General features: G+C 38.4%; 1 protein-coding gene across 2 annotated transcripts; it reads left to right on the forward strand.

The window, feature by feature from the left end:
* Positions 1-3,270: 3,270 nt before the first annotated feature.
* fez1 (fasciculation and elongation protein zeta 1 (zygin I)) lies at positions 3,271-20,680 on the forward strand. Of its 2 annotated transcripts, none has more exons than XM_047160836.2 (10): positions 3,271-3,599; positions 6,249-6,615; positions 13,459-13,510; positions 14,238-14,324; positions 15,967-16,135; positions 16,757-17,028; positions 18,946-19,026; positions 19,166-19,241; positions 20,081-20,146; positions 20,289-20,680. In XM_047160836.2, the coding sequence occupies exons 2-10, from the start codon at positions 6,299-6,301 to the stop codon at positions 20,303-20,305; spliced, it is 1,137 nt and encodes a 378-aa protein (XP_047016792.1). In that variant the 5' UTR covers positions 3,271-3,599; positions 6,249-6,298; the 3' UTR covers positions 20,306-20,680. The 2 variants fall into 2 exon arrangements, with proteins under 2 accessions (XP_047016792.1, XP_017345266.1); XM_017489777.3 differs by having other exon boundaries at positions 3,280-3,599; positions 13,411-13,510.
* The last annotated feature ends 1,885 nt before the right edge of the window (positions 20,681-22,565 follow it).

The raw sequence follows: 22,565 nt of genomic DNA on the forward strand, positions 1-22,565 counted from the left end.
CTAATAAAGTGTGTAGATTGGAGCTGCTTTCAATTCTAACCAAAGAAACTGCTTCAAGTGCAGTCCTCAGCAATGCTGTCAGGTTGTTATAACAACAGTGGTCTCTCTGTTATTCAGACTGTATTTTGACTGTGTTGTAGTGCGTGTGTGTGTTGGGAGGTGAGGTTCTGTCCCTATTTAGGAAAAATCAGGTCATCACAGTTTGTACTTGAGGAGGCTGGCTGATTTCTCCCACTCGCTTCTGTATGTAATGAAGGTGGAAATTTAAATCGACAACATGACAGAAAGATTGCTCTATGCATTTTGGCCTCATGAAATGTATCCATTTAGCATTTTGGCATTGTTATTTATCAAAATGGCTGTTTCTGGTTTGATAGATTTGGAAACAGAACTGAAGTGAGTGTGTAAAGTGGTTGGTTTATTGTTTAAAAAAACAAACAAACAAACAAACAAAAACAACTAATATAATCCAAAACACATCAGTAGGTGAGTTGATCATGATTCCTGTGCTTGGAACTAATTTTTTTTTGACCCATACAGCTATATTTAGTTATTTTCACATTGTTGAAGCATATGTCAAAGTGATTTGGAACATACTAGTTAATTTGTAGTTCATAAGTCTCAACATGAATTTTGCCACAATGTCACGGTCAAATGCTCTAATTATGACATTTAGAGTAGCTTGTGATAGGATAAAGCTATATAACAGATGACCATGTTGTGTGAATTTGTATTTTGTATAGATTTCATTTAGACCCCTCTGTCTCTTCACACACAAACACACATGCATAACTATATTTGTGTGTTAAGGTAAAATACTAACAAAAACAAGATAGAAAAATAGAGCATGGAAATAAGGTAATACATACAGTAGTTGAGCAGCTCTATGGAGGGAAAAGTCTGCAAACAGTTTCACTCTGGTGCTATAAATTAACCCACTGTGGATTCTGATCACATTCTCGTCATGGTGAGGATTTGAGAGGACTTTGTTTACAGTCTGTTCTATGAGATCTTGATCTAAGGGTGTCCCAAAAGTCTCCATTCATAGGGGAGTACCTTGGTTGTGGCTTCGTGGATGTTCATGGACGTCCACTTCCAGTCTTTTTGAATTTGTTAATAATTTTGGCAGCAGTGTTGTGTGTGATGTGCTCACCATGTTTCCTGTTAAACTCCATTGCAACCTTGCAACAGCTTCCCGATCCAGCCATGAGAATGATTTCAATACGTTCTTCTTTGGTCAAAGGCATTCTTACAGGTTGTCTGAAATATATATAATATAAAGTAAGTATGAAAAATTTTGGAAGACATATTGCTGAAAAGTTTTAATTTCCCCTATGTATGGAGACTTTTGAGACACCCTGTAGAATTTATGCATGATTGTCAGTGGTCTGCAAACACACAAACGTATAGTGAGACACATATCTACACAGTTATATTCAATGAGGGCTGGAGGTAATATTATATAGGAGCCTAAAATATATACCTGTCAATATCTTGACACTGAAATTATTAGGGTTGAGCAATCTGTTATATCATGAGGTCTTATTACACACATGCTTAATGGCAGATTTTTTAAAATTGTTTCCTTCGAATACCAAACAGGATAAACAGAAAAGTTGTAACATTCATTCAAACAAACAAACAAACAAAAAAAACTCTAAACATACACATGAAAAATTTGAACCCATTTGGAGATCAGATCTAGGTGGTGTTTCACTCTGTGTAATGATATAACTATGACCAATAGGATTACATGAATCTAGATTCTGGGTTAGAAAGAAATCAGTCACAGCCTTTCTTCTTCATACCATTCTGTGTATTTTCTTTCAACCATTGGTGGTGGTGTTGTGCTTGGTTCCTCAAAAGTCCAAACTAATCCACTTTAAGACATTTAACAATAGAAACTGCACTTATCAGCCATAACATTAAAACCACTGACAGGTGAAGTAAATAACATTGGTTATGTTGACACATTAGTGCCTGCCAGGGGTGGGATATATTAGGCAGCAAGTGAACAGTTAGTTCTCGAAGTTGATGTGTTGGAAGCAGGAAAAATGGGCAAACGTAAGGATCTGAGTGACTTTGACAACGACCAAATTGTGATGGCTAGACCACTGGGTCAGTGCATCTCCAAAACGCCAGGTTTTGTGGGGTATTCCCAGTATGCACTGGTTAGTACCTACCAAAATGGTCCAAGTTAGGACAACCAGTGAACCAGCAACAATGTCATGGGCGCCCAAACTCAGTGTTGTTCGTGGGAAGCGAAGGCTAGCCTGTATGGTCCGATCCCACAGAACAGCTACTGTAGGACAAATTGCTGAAGAAGTTAATGCTGGCAATGATAGAAAGGTGTCAGAACACACAGTCCATTACAGATTAATGTGTATGGGGCTGTGTAGCTGCAGACCGGTCATAGTGCCCATGCTGACCCCTGTCCATTGCCGAAAGCACCTACAGGGGTATTACCTCTGCTAGTTTATTTATACAAGCCTTTGCTGGTTGTATTTCTTCAGGCTGGAGAATGTCTGCAATTTTCCATGTACTCTAGGTATGTACAGTATCTGTGTGATATTGCAGAAGAGAGGATGGGTTTTGATGTGTCTGAATGAGCTGAAAGACTCTTTATGCCCCATCGCTATATATTAGCTGCCTAACTCATCTATGCACATGGAGGTTTATGACTGCATTTATAGTTTGCTTGTAAGCTAACATGGAAATTGCTTGACCTATCAGATTATTACATTCTATATTTCTATAAAACGATCAAAATCACATGCATTATTCCCATCGTTGTTGATCCTATAATGAAGATAAATATGATTTATTATTATTTTGTATTAATGCCCCCTAAAATAAAAAATTTTCATATGTTAACATTTCCTACTCAGTTTTAAATATGCTAATGTATATTTGCCATGTTTTGTCTATCCTTTATGGTCTATTAATTTTGGTTTTCAATTGCTTTGAAAATGCCTGTCTATATGGCCTTTGTGTATATGTGAGCCTGTAAGTGGTGCTGAGAATAGCAAAGAAGCAGAAGAAGAAGGGTTCTGTCATCACCCTGGCACATGGCAAGTGACAAAAGAGAGGAAGGTGTGAATGAAGCCCTGCAGCATCCATCCCTCCTTTCCCTCATTCCTCTTTCATGAATATAGAGATCTTTCTGCCTGGGATAGAAAGAGATAAGCCGGAAAGGGGGAGGAAGGGTGGAGGCGTGGACAAAGTGAGCGAATGAGGTGGATGAAAAGAGAGCAGCAGATTGAGGAGGGGTGAGGGAGGGGGAATGATGGGATGTCGGTTGCCGTGGCAATGCGCAGGCTCTGTGAGGAGACCAAGGCTATTGCTGCTTACTGATCAGGGGATGAGCGCCTGTGCTTCTGCTAGCTTACACTGAACAACAGTGGCGTGATCAAGAGAGACAGAACAGCCATTGTGAGAGTTGCTTTCTCTCTGTGTGAGAGACGGAGAAATGAACGTGTGGACCACTGTTCATCATGCAGGGGATTTGCTGATTCTAGTGCGGTTCTGACCTGCTCAGACTAGGAGGGGCTTTCTCCAGTCTCCAGCCTGCTACAAAACAACTAGAGCTTTGACTGCAGGTAAATACTCTCTCCTCTTCTCTCCAGTCCCTATTGTTTTCCCACCGTCTCCCTCTCTAAGGAACATGTAACATTGATCTTCATCTATGCTTTCTGTCATTCAGTATTTTTAACCCTCCTAATTTTCCCCAGCTTCCCTTTTGTATCATTTTCAGATTCCATTCATTTATTTATTTTTCCATTTATGTTTTTCTAACAAAATTCATCATAGTGTACATATATTAACAATGTCTTAGCTATGATTTCTGGCATGTTCTTATGTGATTCTGCTCATTCTCTTTAGCATGGTGTTTTGATTGATATGGTGGCTTGGTTTTAGTCAGTCATGTTTTTTCCAGCCGTCTCGTGCCGCCATTTTTTTTTTTCTCCGCTTGATTCTCGTGGCCTATTATGTTCTTCCTGTACAAGGCAGGTGTATGGAAGGATACAGAATCTGATAACGCTGTGTATATACAAATGAATATACCTTATAACACTGTAATAATATATTTATTAACAAGTGAATTAGTTATATTTGTCAATAATAATAATAATGTGTTATATTGCAACAGGAATTTAGAAATAGATCAGTTTTTAATTTGTAAATCACAGATGTTAGTAGTCCCCCCCCCATTCAATAACATTTCCTGCATTGCTCTGTTTTTAACATTTTGTTGATTACTACACATTATTGCTACTTCTCTGGCAGAGTGAATCAGGGTCAGCTAATATACTCATCACCATGTCACCGCAACCTCTGCTTCTGATCATTGACTTTCATTTTAATGTGACACTGTTGTGTTTTGGCTTTAGGCATGGAAATAGAGAGATACATATCCCAGCAGAGTCTAGACTTGAGTAGATCTGAAGGTCAACGCCTTGATTTTAATATAAACGTGTCCAGTATAAGACAATGAATCCTTTGATGTCCTTTTGCTGAGTAATTGGTTGGAAGGAAAGATATACGCAAGGTATATTAAGATGTATTTTTGTTCCATCTGCTGTCCATGCAGTATATAGAGATATGATATTCATAACCAAAAGATATTGTGGTTATGAATTATATTAAAACATGGTGCAAACTCCTGTTCTAATTCATTGCAAAAATGATATCTTAGCAAGTGAAGATATCTTGAATAAAGAAAACGTTCTCTAATATCTGACATTATAAGATCATTATATAAAAACTATAAGACTACTGTATAATGCATATTTCTAGACTTATTTACTAATTTCTTGCTTAAAATTGTCATTTTATTTTTCAGATCATTTTGCTTTTTTCTAGAAATAAATGTTTGCTTTAAGCAAATTTATCTCCCAATTTAATCAGGAAATTTGAAGCTTGAAATTAATAAAAAATATGGCGAGATAGGCTTAATAATATATTTATTTCAAAATATTCTATAGAGAAATATTAGTTGAATTTGTCTATATTGAAGATATTCTTACTATAGTATATTATTTTTTGCAGAATCATATCTAATGTTTACAAGCTTTTATATTGTATTAAGTCACCCCCATGTTGCCTCACTGGGCAAGAAAACAAACTGTGTTGAAAAAAAAAAAGACTGTTGTCTGGAATGTACCTAGTACTTCCTTGACAATCATTTAACACCTAGAGATTAACCTACAGTGACACACTGTATAAGACATACAGTAAATAGCTGCTCTGGGAGCTCTTTTCCTTTTGCAAAGTTTATCTTGCAAAATATAGTCCTGAATCTAAAATGGATAAAACATAACTAATATTCAGTAAAGATTGTATGAAAATAGGTCCAACATTTGGGAAGGACATGCCCAGATAATGCTTATCAAAATCAAACAGAAGTAATAAGTAAGCATAAGTAAGATTGAGGAGTCTCCTTTTGTTTAAAGAATATCGCTTTAGTTCTGTATAATCACTTTCTGCTCGAGTGTGTCCCTGAGTCCCAAAGTTCATTACTTACTTTCCTCTGTAGTCCAGATGAATTAACAAAGGAATGAATTTTATATATATATATATATATATATATATATATATATATATATATATATATATATATATATATATATATATATATATATAACACATACATGCATACATACACACACACACACACACTTTTTTCACATGTTTTTATTTTCACATGTGATTTTTACACAGTTTCAGACATTTGGTTTCTTTTTTCTAATGTGAGTTTCTAGTAATTCTTTTTCCACATATGATTACAATATTGTACACATTTCAAGACATAACATGGTAAAATGCACTTTCACATGTTCACATATTTACGAGATTAGATGTGATATGATACCTATTTGTGTATAGATATAGAAAGTGCTTTGACTGGCACAGTGACATTATCTCCTTAGTTTTGCTAGTGCTGTGTGAGCAGCTGATAGAGCTTTCCTGTAAACCTAAAGGGCCACATTTCAAAACACAGCTAAATCCTAGTCTTAGGATTGTAAATATATAATCGATACTGGAGATTCATTCTTGTGCTCTATAGATAATAGAAGCAATTAGAATGTGTGCATAAATCATGTGTTACATTTGCACTTCAAGTGCCTTCCCTTTGAGCACTAAATTTGTCCTGCATCTGTAAGTGCTTCCTAACTAAAACCTTAATGGAACTGTAGCGCAACATTTTTTTGTTGTACAAAAATTAATTAGAACTATGTTTTGGTCAGGGCTGTGATCGAAACGATCTTTAAGTGGCCGTGTGAGTGTGGGCAGAAGTATGGAGGCTCCGCTTGTCTGCCTCGATGAGGAGTTCGAGGATCTCCGGCCGTGCAAGATGGAGGAGCTGGAACCGGAACTGGCACCTCACCGACCTTACGGGACAATTCCTCTGGCTCCGCTGTGCCGGGAGGACTTCTCCGAATTGGAGAACTTCTCAGAGATGATGAGTTTCAAGTCCATGGAGGACCTGGTGAACGAGTTCGACGAGAAGCTGAACGTGTGCTTCCACAACTACAACACCAAGACAGAGGGATTGGCTCCGGTACGCAATCAGTCGCATGCAGAGGAGGATGAGGAGCGACTGCAGGATGAAGAGTGAGTGTGTTTTTTCACTCTCTAATATAGATTTATATATGGCATGAATTTTTCATATAAGATTTTACTCATAGTAATAACATAATATTAAGTCAATATTCACAAACTGTATGAAAATATATATAAATACTCCAGAGCACTGAATCTTGTGAAAATATCTTGAATATAGTCAAATTTATTTAGTATTTCTTGTTAGAAGATTACAATAAACCGAATATAAGATCTTTAAACCTATTTTTAAGACAAATTTTTTTTTTTTTTTTTTTTTTTTTTTTTACTCATTTCAAGGTAGTTTTCTTATTCTATTGGTAGATAATTTTGCTTCTTTCTAGAAATAAATGCTTAAAATGAGCAAAATTGTCTGCCAATAGAGCAAGACTATATCAAGCTTGAAATGAGTATAAATGGCTTGAAATAGGTTTAATAATTTTCTATTTGGTTTATTGTAATCTTATAACAGGAAATACTAGATAAATTTGACTATATATTTCCACTTGCTAAGATGTCATTCTTTGCAGTGTATGAGCTCATATGTGATGTCAATGTATCTGTCAAACTACATGGAAATGCAGTACATGACCAGTGCTATTCGATCCAAACTCACAGAGGGAAAATTCGAATATATATCAATGCAGTCTATCAATAACAGCATCAGTGAAAACTGATAAGATTGCTGTTTTCTGAATTACAGTTTGTCAGCAAAAAAATCTATCAAATGATAGATTAACTCTTATTTTCTCATAGTACAGCATGCTTCCGAAGCACTACTGTATCAACAGAGATGCTTACTACACAGCATCTTGTTTCTCTATTTAGCCAAGTGATTGATTCTTAGTTGTTACCTCTCAGTAATCTCATCCTAGTTTATAGACTTTTCAGAGCTTCCACCATATGTTCGTGTCAGTGGGAATTGCAGTTGTTATGCACAGAAGTCTTGTTTGAAGGCTTATTGAGCTCTGAGTCAGTTTTTGGCCCGCATGTAGCGGTTTTAGTCGGAGGCTCCTGCTGTGATGTGTTGTTCTTCCCCGTGGCTCCTGTTCTTGGCCTGAATCAGTCACACACAAATCTGTGCCTGTTTACAGAATTCAGCACGAAACACGCCCTTTATCTAGACTAACGCCGTGTTTAAAACCACACATTACTCACTAGTCACTAAATTGCAGAATCAGGATCACGATGGAGGAAATGAATATAGGCAGGCCTCGGAACAGACATCACACCTCTTCCCACCTACACACAAAAACACCCTAATCGCTTTCCTTCATAACTACACACTCTGTTCATATCATGGGCCTGTATGAAAGTATGTGCACAGTCTTATTTTACATATATCAATTTTGCAAACCTTTTATTAGATGCTTGATCAGCAATCCTAATTCAAACACTTGCTATACTGTACTGTAAGCCTCCTGAAATTTTAATCTTATGTAGCACAGTGTAGCAGTTATGTGTTAAATGTTTATGTATTAAAGTTTTTTAGTTAATTAGTAGCATGCTTTTGAATACATCAACACACAAAAGATATTAGTCAACACAGTGCGCACAAAGCTGTTTTGTTTATGATTATGGGCTGTTTAGATTTGAGTATTTAACACATCTTTTTGAAGACATTACATATACAACATTTGTGGTTATATGCAAACTTTAATATGAACCAAATAAGGACATATATTTAGGGAACAAATCTACTGAGATGATGACTGACCTAAAATATTCCAGCAGCATTTTAATGGATCGATTTATGTCAGGACAAACTAGCCCACTAATGTACATCTACAGGCGTGTCTGGTCAGTTGGTGCTCAGTGGGAACACAGCAGGCCATTACTATACCTCCTATCCACGCACATGCACACACTTTTATTCAATTAGTCACATCTATGCACATGACTGAAATGATTTGCTAAATTTTGAACAGTATGGGTTCAAATTATGAACAGTATGGGTATTTGGATATGCCAAAGGTTGAGGAGGTGCTTTCAAGCTACCTCTCTCCATTGATGGCAGGGAATTTAAGGGGGCCGGCTTTGCCATCGAATTGTAAGGCCACCTCAGCGTTGGTTGGCAAAGCCTATGCAGCAGCGGGTCTTGCTTGTGGGTCACTGCATAGAATGGCGTTGTTGCAGGCCTAGCAAGCAGACATGCAGAATGAGCTTGAAAGTGGGGAGAGAATTGGGCCCGAGGCAGTGGTGGAGCTTCACCATTTTGTCTCTTCGGGCGACCAAGCAAACAGCCCGTCATATCGGCCATTCAATGGATATATTTGTTGCAGCGGAGAGGCACCTATGGCTTAACCTCTCAGGAATGTAGGATAAGGATGAGGTCTCCCTTCTGGATGCCCCTGTTGAACTTTCTGGCCTGTTCGGTGACATGGTTAACGCCATCCCCTACAGGTTTCATGAGGCTAAACAGTAAACAGCAGCATTCAGCCAGTTGCTTCCCTGTTCAGCAGTTCAGAGTTCACCAGCACGAGTGCGAGGGAGGCACATTAGGCGAGTGTGGAGGCCCGCCTCCCCCGTCGAAAGCCAGGGGGACTTGCCGGCCACAGTCACAGCCTGCTAGTAGGCCTGATCTAAGAATGATCATTAATGCCAAGCACGCAAAGAAAGTGTGGTCCTGATGGGCTGTGGGAGGAGGTATCAGGGGACATGAGGTTGTTAGGGCAGTTAGCCCCCAGTATTATTGTAACCCCTAGCCAATATCATAACAAGTTTTCAGTTTTCTCTGGTCAGCAAGCTCTCACAGGGCAATGAAAATCTGATGCTTTCCCTCCATCAGAATGTGGTAAAGTTAACGTCACTAAAAGACCATCTGGTAGTGTGGAAACTCACTCAGCACAGTAGTCAGAACAGAGCAGAGACCAACATTAGTGCAGAAATTAAGATCCCTCTTGGATAAAGGGGCCATAGAATATGTGCCCCTTTCTCTGAGGGAGGGAGGTTTTGAGGGAGGGAGGTTTTTACAGATATTATTTCCTGGTCCCCATAAAAGATTGGAGTATGCAGCCATCTGAAGTGCACTCTTTGGACATACAGGTTCAAGATGTTGACACAAACTTATTGTTCCACAGATTCAGTTCGAGGACTGGTTTTTGATGATAGATCTTAAACATGCATATTTCCACATAGATATATTGCCCAGTCACAGGAAGTTCCAGAGGTTCGCATTTGGAGGCAATGCATACCAATATCAGGTTCATCCCTTTCATCTAGCCTTATACCCTCGCACCTTCACAAAGTGCATGGATGCCACTCTGGCTCCCTTGCGACTCCAGGGAATCAGTGTACTAAACTACCTGGATAACTGGTAGCATGATCCAGGGAGTTGGCGATTCAACATTGAGATGTTGTTCTTGCCCACATGTGGAGCTTGTAGCTCAGGTTGAGCCCCAAGAAAAACATGCTTTTTTCCAGTGCAGAGAACGACTTTTCTAGGGGTTATATGGGATTCTACTATGATGAGGGCGTATCTTTCCCCAACACGCATAGGGTCAATCCTATCAACATTGAGCAAGATAAAACATCTTCTCCTGTCTCTACAAGAGACTGTTGAGGCTTATGGCAGCAGCAGCCAATGTCATAGCTTTGGGCCTATTCTGCACAATTTCAGTAGTGGCTGAAAATGATGCCTACGTGCTCTGAGAATTTGGAGGTGTCCCTAGTTTCTAGCATCATATCACACTCTAGGGGCATCTTCTTATCACAAGATGGTAATGACAGATGCCTCCCTCATGGGCTGGGGTGCAGTCTTAGATGACTGATCAGTTCACAGTCTCTGGAGTGGCCCTCGTCTAGAGTGGCATATAAATTGCCTAGAAATGCAGGCCGTATTCCTAGCAATGAAATTCTTTCTTCCTCAGTTGAGAGGACACCCTGTGTTAGTGACTGACAGACAATACAGCGGTGGTCTCATATATCAACCATCAGGGAGGGTTACGTTTGCGCCCCCTGTTCAGGCAGGTGCAATTAATTCTTCTCGGGGCAGAGGGAAAGTTTTTGTCCTTGAGTGCAATGTAAGTTCCGGGCAACCAGTGGCAGACATCCTATCGAAGCAGGGGCTGAGGCCTGGGGATTGGAGGCTCCATCCACAAGTGGTGTAGTCCATATGGCAAAGGTGGATGTGTTCACCTCCAAGGAGACAACACACTGCCTGGTATGGTTCACCCTCAGTCCTCCCGCACCATTAGGGTTGGATTCCATGGTACACACATGGCCCAGGTCACGTCTGTTCTGCTCCCACAAGTTCTAGCAATAGTTCGCCAAGATCGTCTACGTCTGCTGCTAGTAGCACCTTATTGGCCAGCTCCAATATGGTTCTTGGAGATAATAGCCATGCTAGACGGCACTCCCTGGGAGATTCCCATTCACAGGGATCTACTGTCTCAAGCCAGAGGGTTGATTTATCACAACTTTTTGTTTTGTGGTGTAAGGAACGTTAGTTACACCAAGTAAACTGTGCAATAGCTAAAGTCCTTGAGTTCTTACAGGGCTGTTTCTCAGCAGGGTTGGCTCCCTCTACAATTAGGGTTTACATGGCCGCCATTTTGGCCAGCCATGCCCCAATTTATGGAGCCTCTGTGGGGAAAGATCCTCTAACATTGAGGTTTATACATGGTGTCAGATGGCTGAGGCCTACCTGCATACCACACATACCTTCCTGGGACCTTTCTATGGTCCTGGAAGGTCTGTCAGGTGCCCCATTTGAGCAATTGGAGTCAACCTCAGAGAAGCTTCTGACTCTAAAGGTAGCTCTTCTGTTGGTCCTGACATCTCTCAAGTGAGTAGGATATTTACAAGCTCTCTTTGTTGCCCCTTCCTGCCTTGACTTTGCCATGGGTTGAGCCAAGGCCTTTCTATATCCTAGGCCAGATTATATTCCTAAACTGCCTATGTCTGCTGCCCAACCAGTAGTGCTTGCAGGCTTTCTGGTCCAAGAAAAATTGTACCTACTGTGTCCAGTAAGGGATTTCTGTACTTATGTCCACCACTCCAGCCAGTGGCATAAGTCAGAGCAGTTGTTGGTCTGCTTTGGCAGTGACAGTAGACGTAATACTGTGTCAAAGCAGCACATCTCTAATTGGATAGTGTAAGCAATCTCTATCACTTATGAGGCATGCAGTCTCACTGCGCCTTTGGGCATAAGGGCTCATTCCACTAGGGGGGTTGTCTCCTCAAACGCTTTATCCAAAGTGTTACCCTTACAGGATGTGTGTATTGTGGTGGGGCGGTCTGCGCCACACACTTTCTTTCAATATTACAGTTTGGACATGGACTCCATCCCGGGCTAAAGTGTCTTGCAGTGACCCTCAGGCTCGGACCTTTTTGAACAGACCATACCCTCAGTATGATGGACTGGGTATACTTGTTCCCACAGAGTGAAGCTCACGCAACGTTGTGTTCCCTTTGAAAGGGAATGTCTGGGTTATGTATGTAACCCTGTTCCCTGAGAAGGTTATGAGATGTTGCCTAGCTTTGTGATACTGGAGCATGCCTGTGAATCGTGTCTTCACTTCAGATAACAGAGACTGATGACGTGGTTTCCAGGCGCCGTTTTATAATCATGCGACATGCAAAATGCCATGTCACCTCATCATGGCAGGCATATAATTAGGCATGATTTCACACAGACTTCAGATACCGGTCACACGTGAGGGTGCTTCCCACAGCATGAAGCTCACACAACATCATACAAACATACTTTCATTGAGATATATTTGTGTATTATCGCAGCATTCTTATTTGCTTCTAATTTTCCAGTACATTTTAGATTTTCAAGCAAAGCTGTAGGGGAAAGAAAATGACCACTGGTACACTGGGTAGAACATTATCTAACAAAGAGCCAACTAAATAATCTGGCACTAACATCAAAGGAAGTGACATTAACTAGCCTAATGTTCAGGATAATTATCTAGCTAGAGATAAGGTGCTTGTTTATAGACCAGTAGTAGTGCATTCATGGCTAATTGGCAAGATGAATATAAATGGATTCGTCTGTTAATAACACTCATAATTATTGTGATTGTAATTTTAATTGTATAGTGAGTCTATAATTGAATCGCGTAAAAAATTATATGATGATCGCTCCAAAACATCCTGAGGTGTAATTTCTCAAATGACCAATAACTTTAGGACATTGAGTCTAGATATATTTCTGGTGGGAAGCTAAGCCAGCTGTGCCTGCTAAATATAGGGGATGGAGTTTGGGGAGTGCGATTTTGTACACTTCACAGTTTAATCATCAACCTTTACTACATATTCTGCATCATGGTTTCAAACTTAAATGCCATATGTTAAATTCCTAAAATAATGCACTAGTATTAGTACTCAGAGTGTGGTTTTGTGGCACACAAGCACAAAGCTTTGTGCAGTTGCTTGAAAACAGAGAGTGAAGATTTGTTTGGTATGGCTGTAGACTAGTCAGCTGCTTTCAGATGCTATGGGCAGACAGTAGATCAGTACCAGTTTGTCCCTTTTGTGATGTCCCAGTTGTCTTTTGTGAGGGTTTTATGTGAGTGTATGTGATTGTGAATGAGGTCTTGTTCTCTGACTGATTGATCTGCAGTATTGATATGTATGGACTTTGTCATTCAGTCTGTTCAGTGAATGTCGTTGATCAAGGTGATGAATTTAACAAAAAGCATTGTTTCTTATTATTTAATATAACTTTATCATCATCTGATGTGGTCAAGTTCTAAGCCCTATTTCTCTTAAACTAGGCCTAATAGTATACATGTGGTCTCTGTATTGTGTGTTTAAAGGTGGGCTTGTGTATACAATTGTGTGTGTTTTTGTTTGTAGTGTGTGGGACGCTCTGACTGATAACTATCTGCCATCCTCTGTGTCCAGCTGGGATGGCCCGAATTCAGAGACACTGAATGGCAACCTTTCAGATGATGAGGTAAGTGAGCTATTTCTCTGGTCATTTCTTCTAACAAAGTATCAGATAACTGTAAATGGAAATGCATGTTATATACTGTATTTGTCTGATGGTATTTCTCAAAAATCCTCAAACATCTCTCTGAATACAAAATTATTAACATCATTTGTATTCAAAAGATGTCTCTAAGAAAAGATAGCTTCTTCTCTCTCTCTCTCTCTCTCTCTCTCTCTCTCTCTCTCTCTCTCTCTCTTTCTCGAATTGAAACAAAGCCTTGTCCCTTCTTCTACACCAGACTTATTCTGTTCAGACAGATAATAGCAAGCAGCAAAATCACTTTAAGTGCTCCGGGTTTTGTGTCAGCATGATTTCCAGCAGAATGACAGCTTGATTTTTTATTATTACAACGACCAGACAAAATCACATCATTAAAAGCTGAAAAAAGCATAGATGAAAAGTAATTTAGACTGCATATGTCACACATTGAGCACTTAGAAAGCTGTCTGTTTATAACAGTTCAGCAGATTTGAAAAAGACCTTCCATTAGACACCATTCATCAAATGTATGCTAGGCTGTAGCAAAAATGTTCAGCAGCACTCAACATATTAGAGAACATAATAATGGAATAATGTAGAGTCATTTGCCCTTCCACTCTGCCATTTGTCACGTGTGAGGATGACGTTAATACAAGCAGATTTGAGCTGAGCGTTGTCATAACAACCCTGTTTCTAACCTACTTTTTTATAGATACACGAAAAAGAGGAGGAGGAGATGAATGAGAAGAATGAAAATGCTAACTGTCTGACTGAAGAACCTCTCATCACAGCTGACCAGGTGAGACACGTCCAACTCCTCGGCCTCCACTAAACACTTCCTGATGATGGATTTATGATGGAAAGCCACCAGCTTGATTTAGGATGGCAGTGTATTTCCAATTGATAGAGCAGCAACTTTATATCAGAATTGCATCACTAATGAAGATGGTTAAGATTAACAACAGCACTTTAGTCTTAACTGTGTGCATTATTCTGATGTACAAAAGTTATTTCTCCTAGCTGAGTAAATTTTAGCAGTCATTCTGGAAAAGCAGCGTAAAGTGGAAATTGTGAAGGAGTGAAAACAGTTAAGTACAGGAAATTAATCTTAAATAAAGGAGTTGATTTAACACATCATGGCTATATTTAGTTACAAATGTGTTGCCATTGGGTCTGTGGCTTTTGTTAAGCTAACTAATATTATATGCATCCTAATGATCATTTTAGAATTTGTACAATTGTTCTGATTGTTTTTATACCACAGTGCTATTGAATTCTCAAATCTGATCAGTCAGAAGGTGTTTACTAATTTGCTATAACAACATTTATAATTCAAATTTCAGGTCAATATTAATATGATTATTCTAATACATTATTGATTCCATAGTAAGTACTTATAGTATTAACATGGACTGATCTGCATAATCTAAGGCTCATAATAAACTTGTTCTCCTTTAACAAAGACAAATATCTCATTGTTGATCTGGTGAAGTTTGCTGTAAGGAGACATTTATTTAACATATATGGAAGGAGTCTCATGTGTCAGTGATTTGTAACAATCGATAGGTTTTTCGATAGACTCCCACAGGGGAGTCCTCAGGACAGAGGACTTTGTACTTTCCGATTTCTCGGAAATATGACAAGCTTCAAGAGAGAACTATGAGAAAATGACTGTTTATTGTGTAGCTAAACAGTTATAACGTATTTTAATGTGAGCAATAACAGGACCTAACTTTTCTCATATTAAATCAGTCCCTGCAGGATTTTGCGAATTTGTGATCACAGAAATTAACGCAAAATCAAGCAAACTCCACAAGAGTCAGAGGAGCTTGCAATTTTTCAAAATTACCACAGATTTGGTCCAAGACACGTCAAGTGAAGTCATCACAACGCACATTGTCAATTCACGTGTGTCAAACACGAGTACAGCTAAAATTTACCAGCAAACGTTACTGCGAAAAAACATGCAAAACTATTTAGTGCAATTGCAGTTTCGCCAATTCAAGTAGTTTTCTCAAAAAAAAAAAAACACAAAAAACTGCAAATTGCATCAAAATGTTTGAAAAAAGCTGCAGAAAATTAAGCATTTTTGACCGCAACAATCACAAAAAAAAACTCCGCACAATCCTGTACGGACTGTTGTATGTAACTATAAATGGTTAAAAAGTATGATGTGTCATTCATTCACAAATAATGATTGGTAATTGTTGGCAAATTGCAGTGGTATAAGAGGAATAAAATATTCTTAAAAATTATAACTCCAGGTTGGCAGCTGATTTGTGTCTGGCTGTATCACACCGCCTTTTTGTTCATTGTTTTCCAATAACAGAAAACCCCCTTGTGTTTTATTCCCTACTTAATCACAATGAATGTTTGCATGTGTCAGTATAACAGAGTTTATTTGTTTGTTTGTTTTTCTTTAATCTGAACACTTTTATTAGGTGATAGAGGAGATTGTTGAGATGATGGAGAACTCTCCTGACCCGGGCGAGACTGAGGAAGAGGAGGAGGAAGAAAGCGGAATCTCCTCCCCTAAGACTAATCCCTCTCTCCTGGAGGAGATCCGCATGCTGTCTCAGGCTGCCAACAACAACAACTGCTCCTACGAAGGTCATACTTCATCTCTGACATAATGGCTGTGCACAATCATATCTTCTTGTCTTTTAATTCAATGAGCTTTTAACTCAACATGAGTTATTTTCACCACAGTTACAGGTAGTTAATGTGCTTACTGTATGTTGCTAGTTTCTAACAAAGCTGGATTTATCAGACCAAATATACCAGATGCGTGTAGCAACAGTCCAGTATTAGCATAAGCATAGTAATCACTAAGTATCTATAAGTATGTTGTGTCAGCAATATATAAATCAAATAAGACCGATGTGGACCAAATAGACAAAAGATAATGTTTTGATAAACTATTTTTCAAATCTAAATTACAATACAAGCAAAACAGTATCTTTGCCTTTGTCAGTGTGTAACAAAAGATCAGTCTAATACATAGAGTCTATTCCATTAGCTGAAAACATCTTCAGGGCTTTTTGTAAACCTAATTCAATCACCCTAACAAATCTTGTTGACTGAAAGCAGACATCTACATCAGCTCTGCCCTGCATAAGAAATACTGCCCTCTTGTGTTGACATGAAGAACTACAAATATCCAATTCTCCAGAACTGATAACATGCATTAATGCCTAACCTAAATCTTGTGTTGCACCTTCTTGTTCTTAGGATTAACACTGATGCCGAGCTCGGATCTGCTGGAGCTGCTGGGCCGTGTGGAAATGGCAGTGAGGGAGTACTCAGAGGAACTGGTGGCTCAATTAGCACGGAGAGACGAGCTCGAGTTTGAGAAGGAGGTGAAGAATACATTCATCACGGCTCTCATGGAGGTTCAAAACCGGCAGAAGGAGCAGCGGGACCTCAGCAAGCGTCGGCGCAGGGACAAGGCCATGAGCCTGCAGGGGTCCGGCCGCTCCGAGAAGACCGGCATGCCAATGAAGGTGTGTCTGTGACGGAGGACGAGATAGGGAGAGAGAGATGGAGAACAGTTATTAAATAGTTATAAATATAGTATTAAATATTTATATTAAAATACAAGTTACATGCTCGGCCGCCACACAGCAGGTGAATCGTATACACTAAATCGATTGTATTGTTTGTATGTGTGTGAGAGAAATTGAGTGCAAGAGCTGAGGTGCTTTTTGAAGTCATAGTGCATTGTCTGTATATCTCTGGTTAATGGACCTCCACACATCCATTAACTTAAACTGCACTTAGCACTTACAGGAAGAGCAAAGGAAGCTTACACAGACGTTTCAGCCTCATCATGTGTAGGTTCAGCTCACGCTGTCTGCACTGTTACTGTAAACAGATTCCTAACATGTTCTAATTATGGTTGTGTCTCACACTTCATAAAGCATTGCATGCTTTAGTTATAGAAGTTCACATTGCTATCAGTGTTCACTGCAAAAACAGCCCTACTAGAAAGAAGCCAAATATAATCAAATTGTCTTGTATCAAGCAAAAACTATCTGCCAGTGGGGTAAGCCAATTCTGCTTGGCTAGAATTTTTAAAACTAGCATAAAATGCCAACAAAATGCCAACATTTAAGCAAGTTGTGCTTATTATAAGCAATGAAAACGCAGTTATTTAAGATGGACTAACTTAAAATTAGTATTTTGGTCTCTTGATTGAGCTGACTTTAAGAATATAACCCTTAAAGGGATAGTTCAGCCAAAAATGTAAATTCTGTCATCAATTTCTCACCCTCATGTGGTTCCAAATCCATAAGACTTTCGGTCATCTTCGGAACACAAACAAAGACATTTTTAATGAAACCTGGGAGATTTTTCTCCCTCCATTTACAGTCCAGTAACCAAAACTTTAAAGCTCCAAAAAGTTCATAAAGGCATCATAAATGTAATCCATGTGACTCCAGTTGTTTAATCCCAGTTTTATGAAGCGATACGAATGCTTTGTGTACGCAAAAAGTCTTTATTCACTAAAAGTCTTTATTCACAAAATATCTTCACTTTCATATAGATCTCCGATACACGTTCACAAGAGAACCATATGCATGTTGAGAGAAATGGGGGAAAAAATGCAAGTCCTCCTCTATCGGAATCTGCAAACAACTTTGTTACAAAGATTGTTCTATGTAACAGTTTGTGTACGGCGTCCCTCTTCCTCTGCTGTAAACAGTGCAGAGCTTCCGCAATGCTTCCCATTGTATTGCGTTCTAACATAACATAGCACAATATAGCTGCTACATTGAAAAATTGGAGTTATGCAAGTGCTCTTACTCTTAAACCAAGGAAAACAATCTTGCTCCTCTGCTGGGATATCATGCACACCTTGCTGTAGCTTGTTACTGGTTAAATCTAGTGCAATATCAGCTGCAATATCTTATTAAAGCAAAGTTAGTTGTATTTTTTATATTTTATATTTAGTTATATTTTCTTAAAATTAGATTTCTTTTATTAATGCAAAACATTATTGAAAAAGACTATTTGTCTTTTTACACCAGAAACAAAGTTTTTTTTACTTTCTTGAAATTCCTTTTTTTTGCAGTGTTATTTTTGATATTTTCGCTTATAACTTCATTTATATGCAATCCGATAAAGTTACTTTTGGTCATTTCAATATTTATGAATGTTGCATGAAATCAGTTTGACAGAAAACTAGTTGGGCTTTTTTGAAAATATATATTTTACAGTCTGATGTAATCTAAAGCAGGGTTTCCCCAACTGGGGATAGTTAACACAATAGTTTCACTTAATGTTAATGTACTTAAAGCCTCAGTTGACATTTAAGACCAATATTTTAGGTTGAATGGGTTCGGGTGACAAACAAGTGATCTAAAGCATTGTATATAAACCATATCAGTGTGAATTATTTCCTGTCTGAATATTTCCAGCGTTTCAGTATGGAGGGCCTGTCTAACATCCTGCAGACGGGGATCAGACAGACTTTTGGAAACTCAGGGATGGACAGACAGGTGAGGAAGCATTACAGTAATGGTAATGTAATGGAGGGTGCACTGCAAACATGATATAATCCACATTATTCTGTGGATATAAGACCGTGTTAGCTATGTTTCTCTCAGTGTAGACTTTGTATTTATCTGCTTTATGCAGTATCTAAACACAGTGATCCCATATGAGAAGAAAGGAGCTGCTCCATCTGTTGAGGAACTTCAAATGCTGACAAAAAGTAAGTGGTCTTGAACAGTGTGTAGGTACATATCATTTTAAGTGCTTTTAATAAAACTGCTAATTTAAAGGAAACCTCCACCCTGAAACACTTTAGATTATTAGATATGTTTAGGTTGAAATATTAGTGGCTCTGGAGCGACTTTGTCGATTCGTGGTGTATTTTCGTTCTTATCATGAGTAGTTAGCGGTTGTGTGCGGTTTTGCTGTTACCTCCTGAGAATTAAAGAGCTTATAACCATTAAACAATAATTTTTTTGTACGTTCAATGTCTTATAAAAGAGAAATCTAGCGTATACATAGTGGACTAAAAATGAAACTCATAGTTCCTGAATGTAATGCATTTACAGAACACAGTTACACTAGAGAGTTGGCTCAGCTAATTAGCGATCTATGAGATGATAACCACAGTGATGTTGGTGATTTTATCAATAAATTTGATGCTTTCAAGTCGTAAGCTGACCTGTGTGAGAGGAATGTACTGACGAGTAGGTGAGGGAGCTGGACAGACTAAAGGACTAAAAGCACTTAAAAGTTCATTGGCACGACTCTCAGCAGATAATCAGATTTGGGGTAAGCATTGTGGGTAATGTAGGAAAGAATTAATCAAAGCGAAACTGACAATTTCATTACAAAGTAAATCTTTGATGGTGTTAAAGATCACGTTAATTATAAAGATAAATATGCAAGTTGTTCAGGGTGAATTTATCCTTTTAATTATAACTTGATTAGAGACAAATATATACAATGTAGAAGGTAAATACAAGGTAGCATACAAGGTTTATTTGTCATGCATGTAACCACTGCCATTGCCGTCCTTCTCTTCTTCCGTTCCCTCAGTCCTTTATGCCATGAAGGAGGACAGTGAGAAAGTCCCCACCTTGCTAACTGACTACATACTAAAAGGTGAACATCATTCAATTCATTTGAGCTCCTGATTCATTTGAGCTCAGAGTTATCTCTGTATAAATGAAACAATGTTCAAATGCATCACTTTTGCTGTACCTATATATTAAGAGTCTGATTTCTGTTTTCTTCCCCCTCTCAGTTCTGTGTCCCACGTAAGCAGCTATATGTGCTGTCCTGTCTTTGGGGCTGTGAGGAAGGCTGGGGTCTGCCTCACTCTCACTCTCGCTCTCTCTGTGCTTCAGTCCCAGCTGCATGAGCTCCTTAACCCTTTCATCAACAAGGGACCCTGAAAATCTAACCATCCACCCTTTCGCTTAGCTTAATCCAGCTCATCTCACTGTCCTTCCTGCGTGTGCACATATCCACAAGGCCAGTACAGCAGAGCCTGGTGCTTTCCTATTTTTTTCTATACTTATACAATGGGCAAAAAGCCATATGGAGCATGTTAGGAGGAAACAGACGAATAAGAATCCGTTTCCATCACTGATCAGGTATTCTCTATTCCTCTTTTTTTTTTTTTTTTTTTTTTTTTTTTTTTAAAAAGATAAGCCTACATGAGGGCACTATGTTTCTTCTTGTCTGTTCGGAGGTGTTTGCAGGTGCATCGAGGGACGTTTGAGCACATTATTGACTAGTCTGACCATCTATCACCTTCTGCTTTTTGCTGTTTCTGTATTGTGGCTTCATCTTAGTATATAGCATGTTTTAATGTTCATATTAATGCTAATTTATAGAAAAAACACCCACTGATTACCAGAGGCCACTTATTTTATTGTTATTTTTATTTGAAGAATATCAGTTTTCTTTTTTTTTTTAAATCACTAATCATGTGAATCATTATCACCAGAGATGACAGTTTTCACCCTGAGTTAGTGTAATTTAGTGTCATCTATGCCATGATATGAGCATATCTTTAATTTAATGTATATATTTCTTGTTTATTACGGGGCATGGAGGAAAGAAAAGTATGGCTGAGTCAAAGTCCAAATAAATGTCAAACCCTGTAAAAACAAACAAAAAACTAGTTTGTGTTTTTTTTCACTTCCATTCTTCATTCTTTCTCTTTGCTGCTTTAACTGAATGCCTGTTCTTGTTATTATAACAAAAGGAAACTTTTATTCAGATAAATAATTAGCATTTCCTCTGAGTTTATGAAAAAAAATCTGAGTCTGTTTTCATTTAATTAAAAATGTAAATACAAATGATTTTCATTTCCATGTACAGAAGATGTCCCATATATATAGTTTGAGATGCTCTAGAAGACAGAGAACCTTATTAAATGTCTATATATTCAGTTTGTGCTATGCACATGAAAAACTATACGACTAGCAATATACAAACTTAATACACTCACACAAGTGCTTGTTAGAATATCCTTTAAAAAAACAAACAAAAAAAAACAGTGCAGGCAAAAATATAATAAAGTACAAGTCCTTTAAAACACTGTAATATAATTAGATCATTACAGTATAATTGCACGTTTAAAAACACTTCAGTTCACTTACAGCAAATGGCATAATTGTTAGTAATACAACGTTCTGTAAAGATTGCATGAGGAAAATGGTAAAAGGACCACACTATTTTGGCATGTATACGGATATAAAGACCTGCATCTCTCTCCAGTGGGAAGTTACATTATTCTAACATCACTGATGATTCATTGACATAGTTTGTTTTTATCAGTGCTAAAATAAACATTGTGTACAAAAATATTTAACGGGTATATTACTTTAACTGTAACTATCTATTAGTTTGGGTTGATTTTGAACAAAAACATACTATACTAAATATCCGAAAGGACTAGTAGTGTGATTTCTGATAACTGTACAGTCAGAACACACTGTACAGTTTTTTTCTCTCTTTGATATTTCCAAATTATGATGTAGAAAAAGGGTCACAAGCAACATAACATTTGTGTGCTAAACCATGAATGGTAACTGATTATTTTAATTAAAGTGCCAGCTATATACAGTACACTCACCAGCCAGTGTAATAGGAAGACCACACCTGCCCATGCGTACAATTATCCAAATAGCCAATCATGCATGATAGTCCTTCTGAGTGGCACATCAGAAACGTGTTCACTCTATCATTGTGAGTTCGAATCTTGATGATGTCACAGCTGGCAGAAGCAAAATCTGTGTGGGAGGGATATTATACTCTTTCTCCCCTGTCAATCACAGTGACACTAGCCAATTGTGGGCATCCGTGACCTCATCTATGTTGAGGTGGGCAGAGAGCGCTTTCCACTGAGGGTGTTATGCTGTGTCATGCTGTGACACAACACAAGCAGCAGTTCAAAAAAGATGTAGTTGGCTGGCTTCATGTTTCTCAGAGGAAGGACTTATTAACCTTCAAGCCAGAATGGCTTGAAAAACCAAATACATCTATTGAGCAGCAGTTCTGTGGACAGAAA

This window comes from Ictalurus punctatus, chromosome 16 (assembly GCF_001660625.3).
Source record: "Ictalurus punctatus breed USDA103 chromosome 16, Coco_2.0, whole genome shotgun sequence".
Classification (NCBI taxonomy): domain Eukaryota; kingdom Metazoa; phylum Chordata; class Actinopteri; order Siluriformes; family Ictaluridae; genus Ictalurus; species Ictalurus punctatus.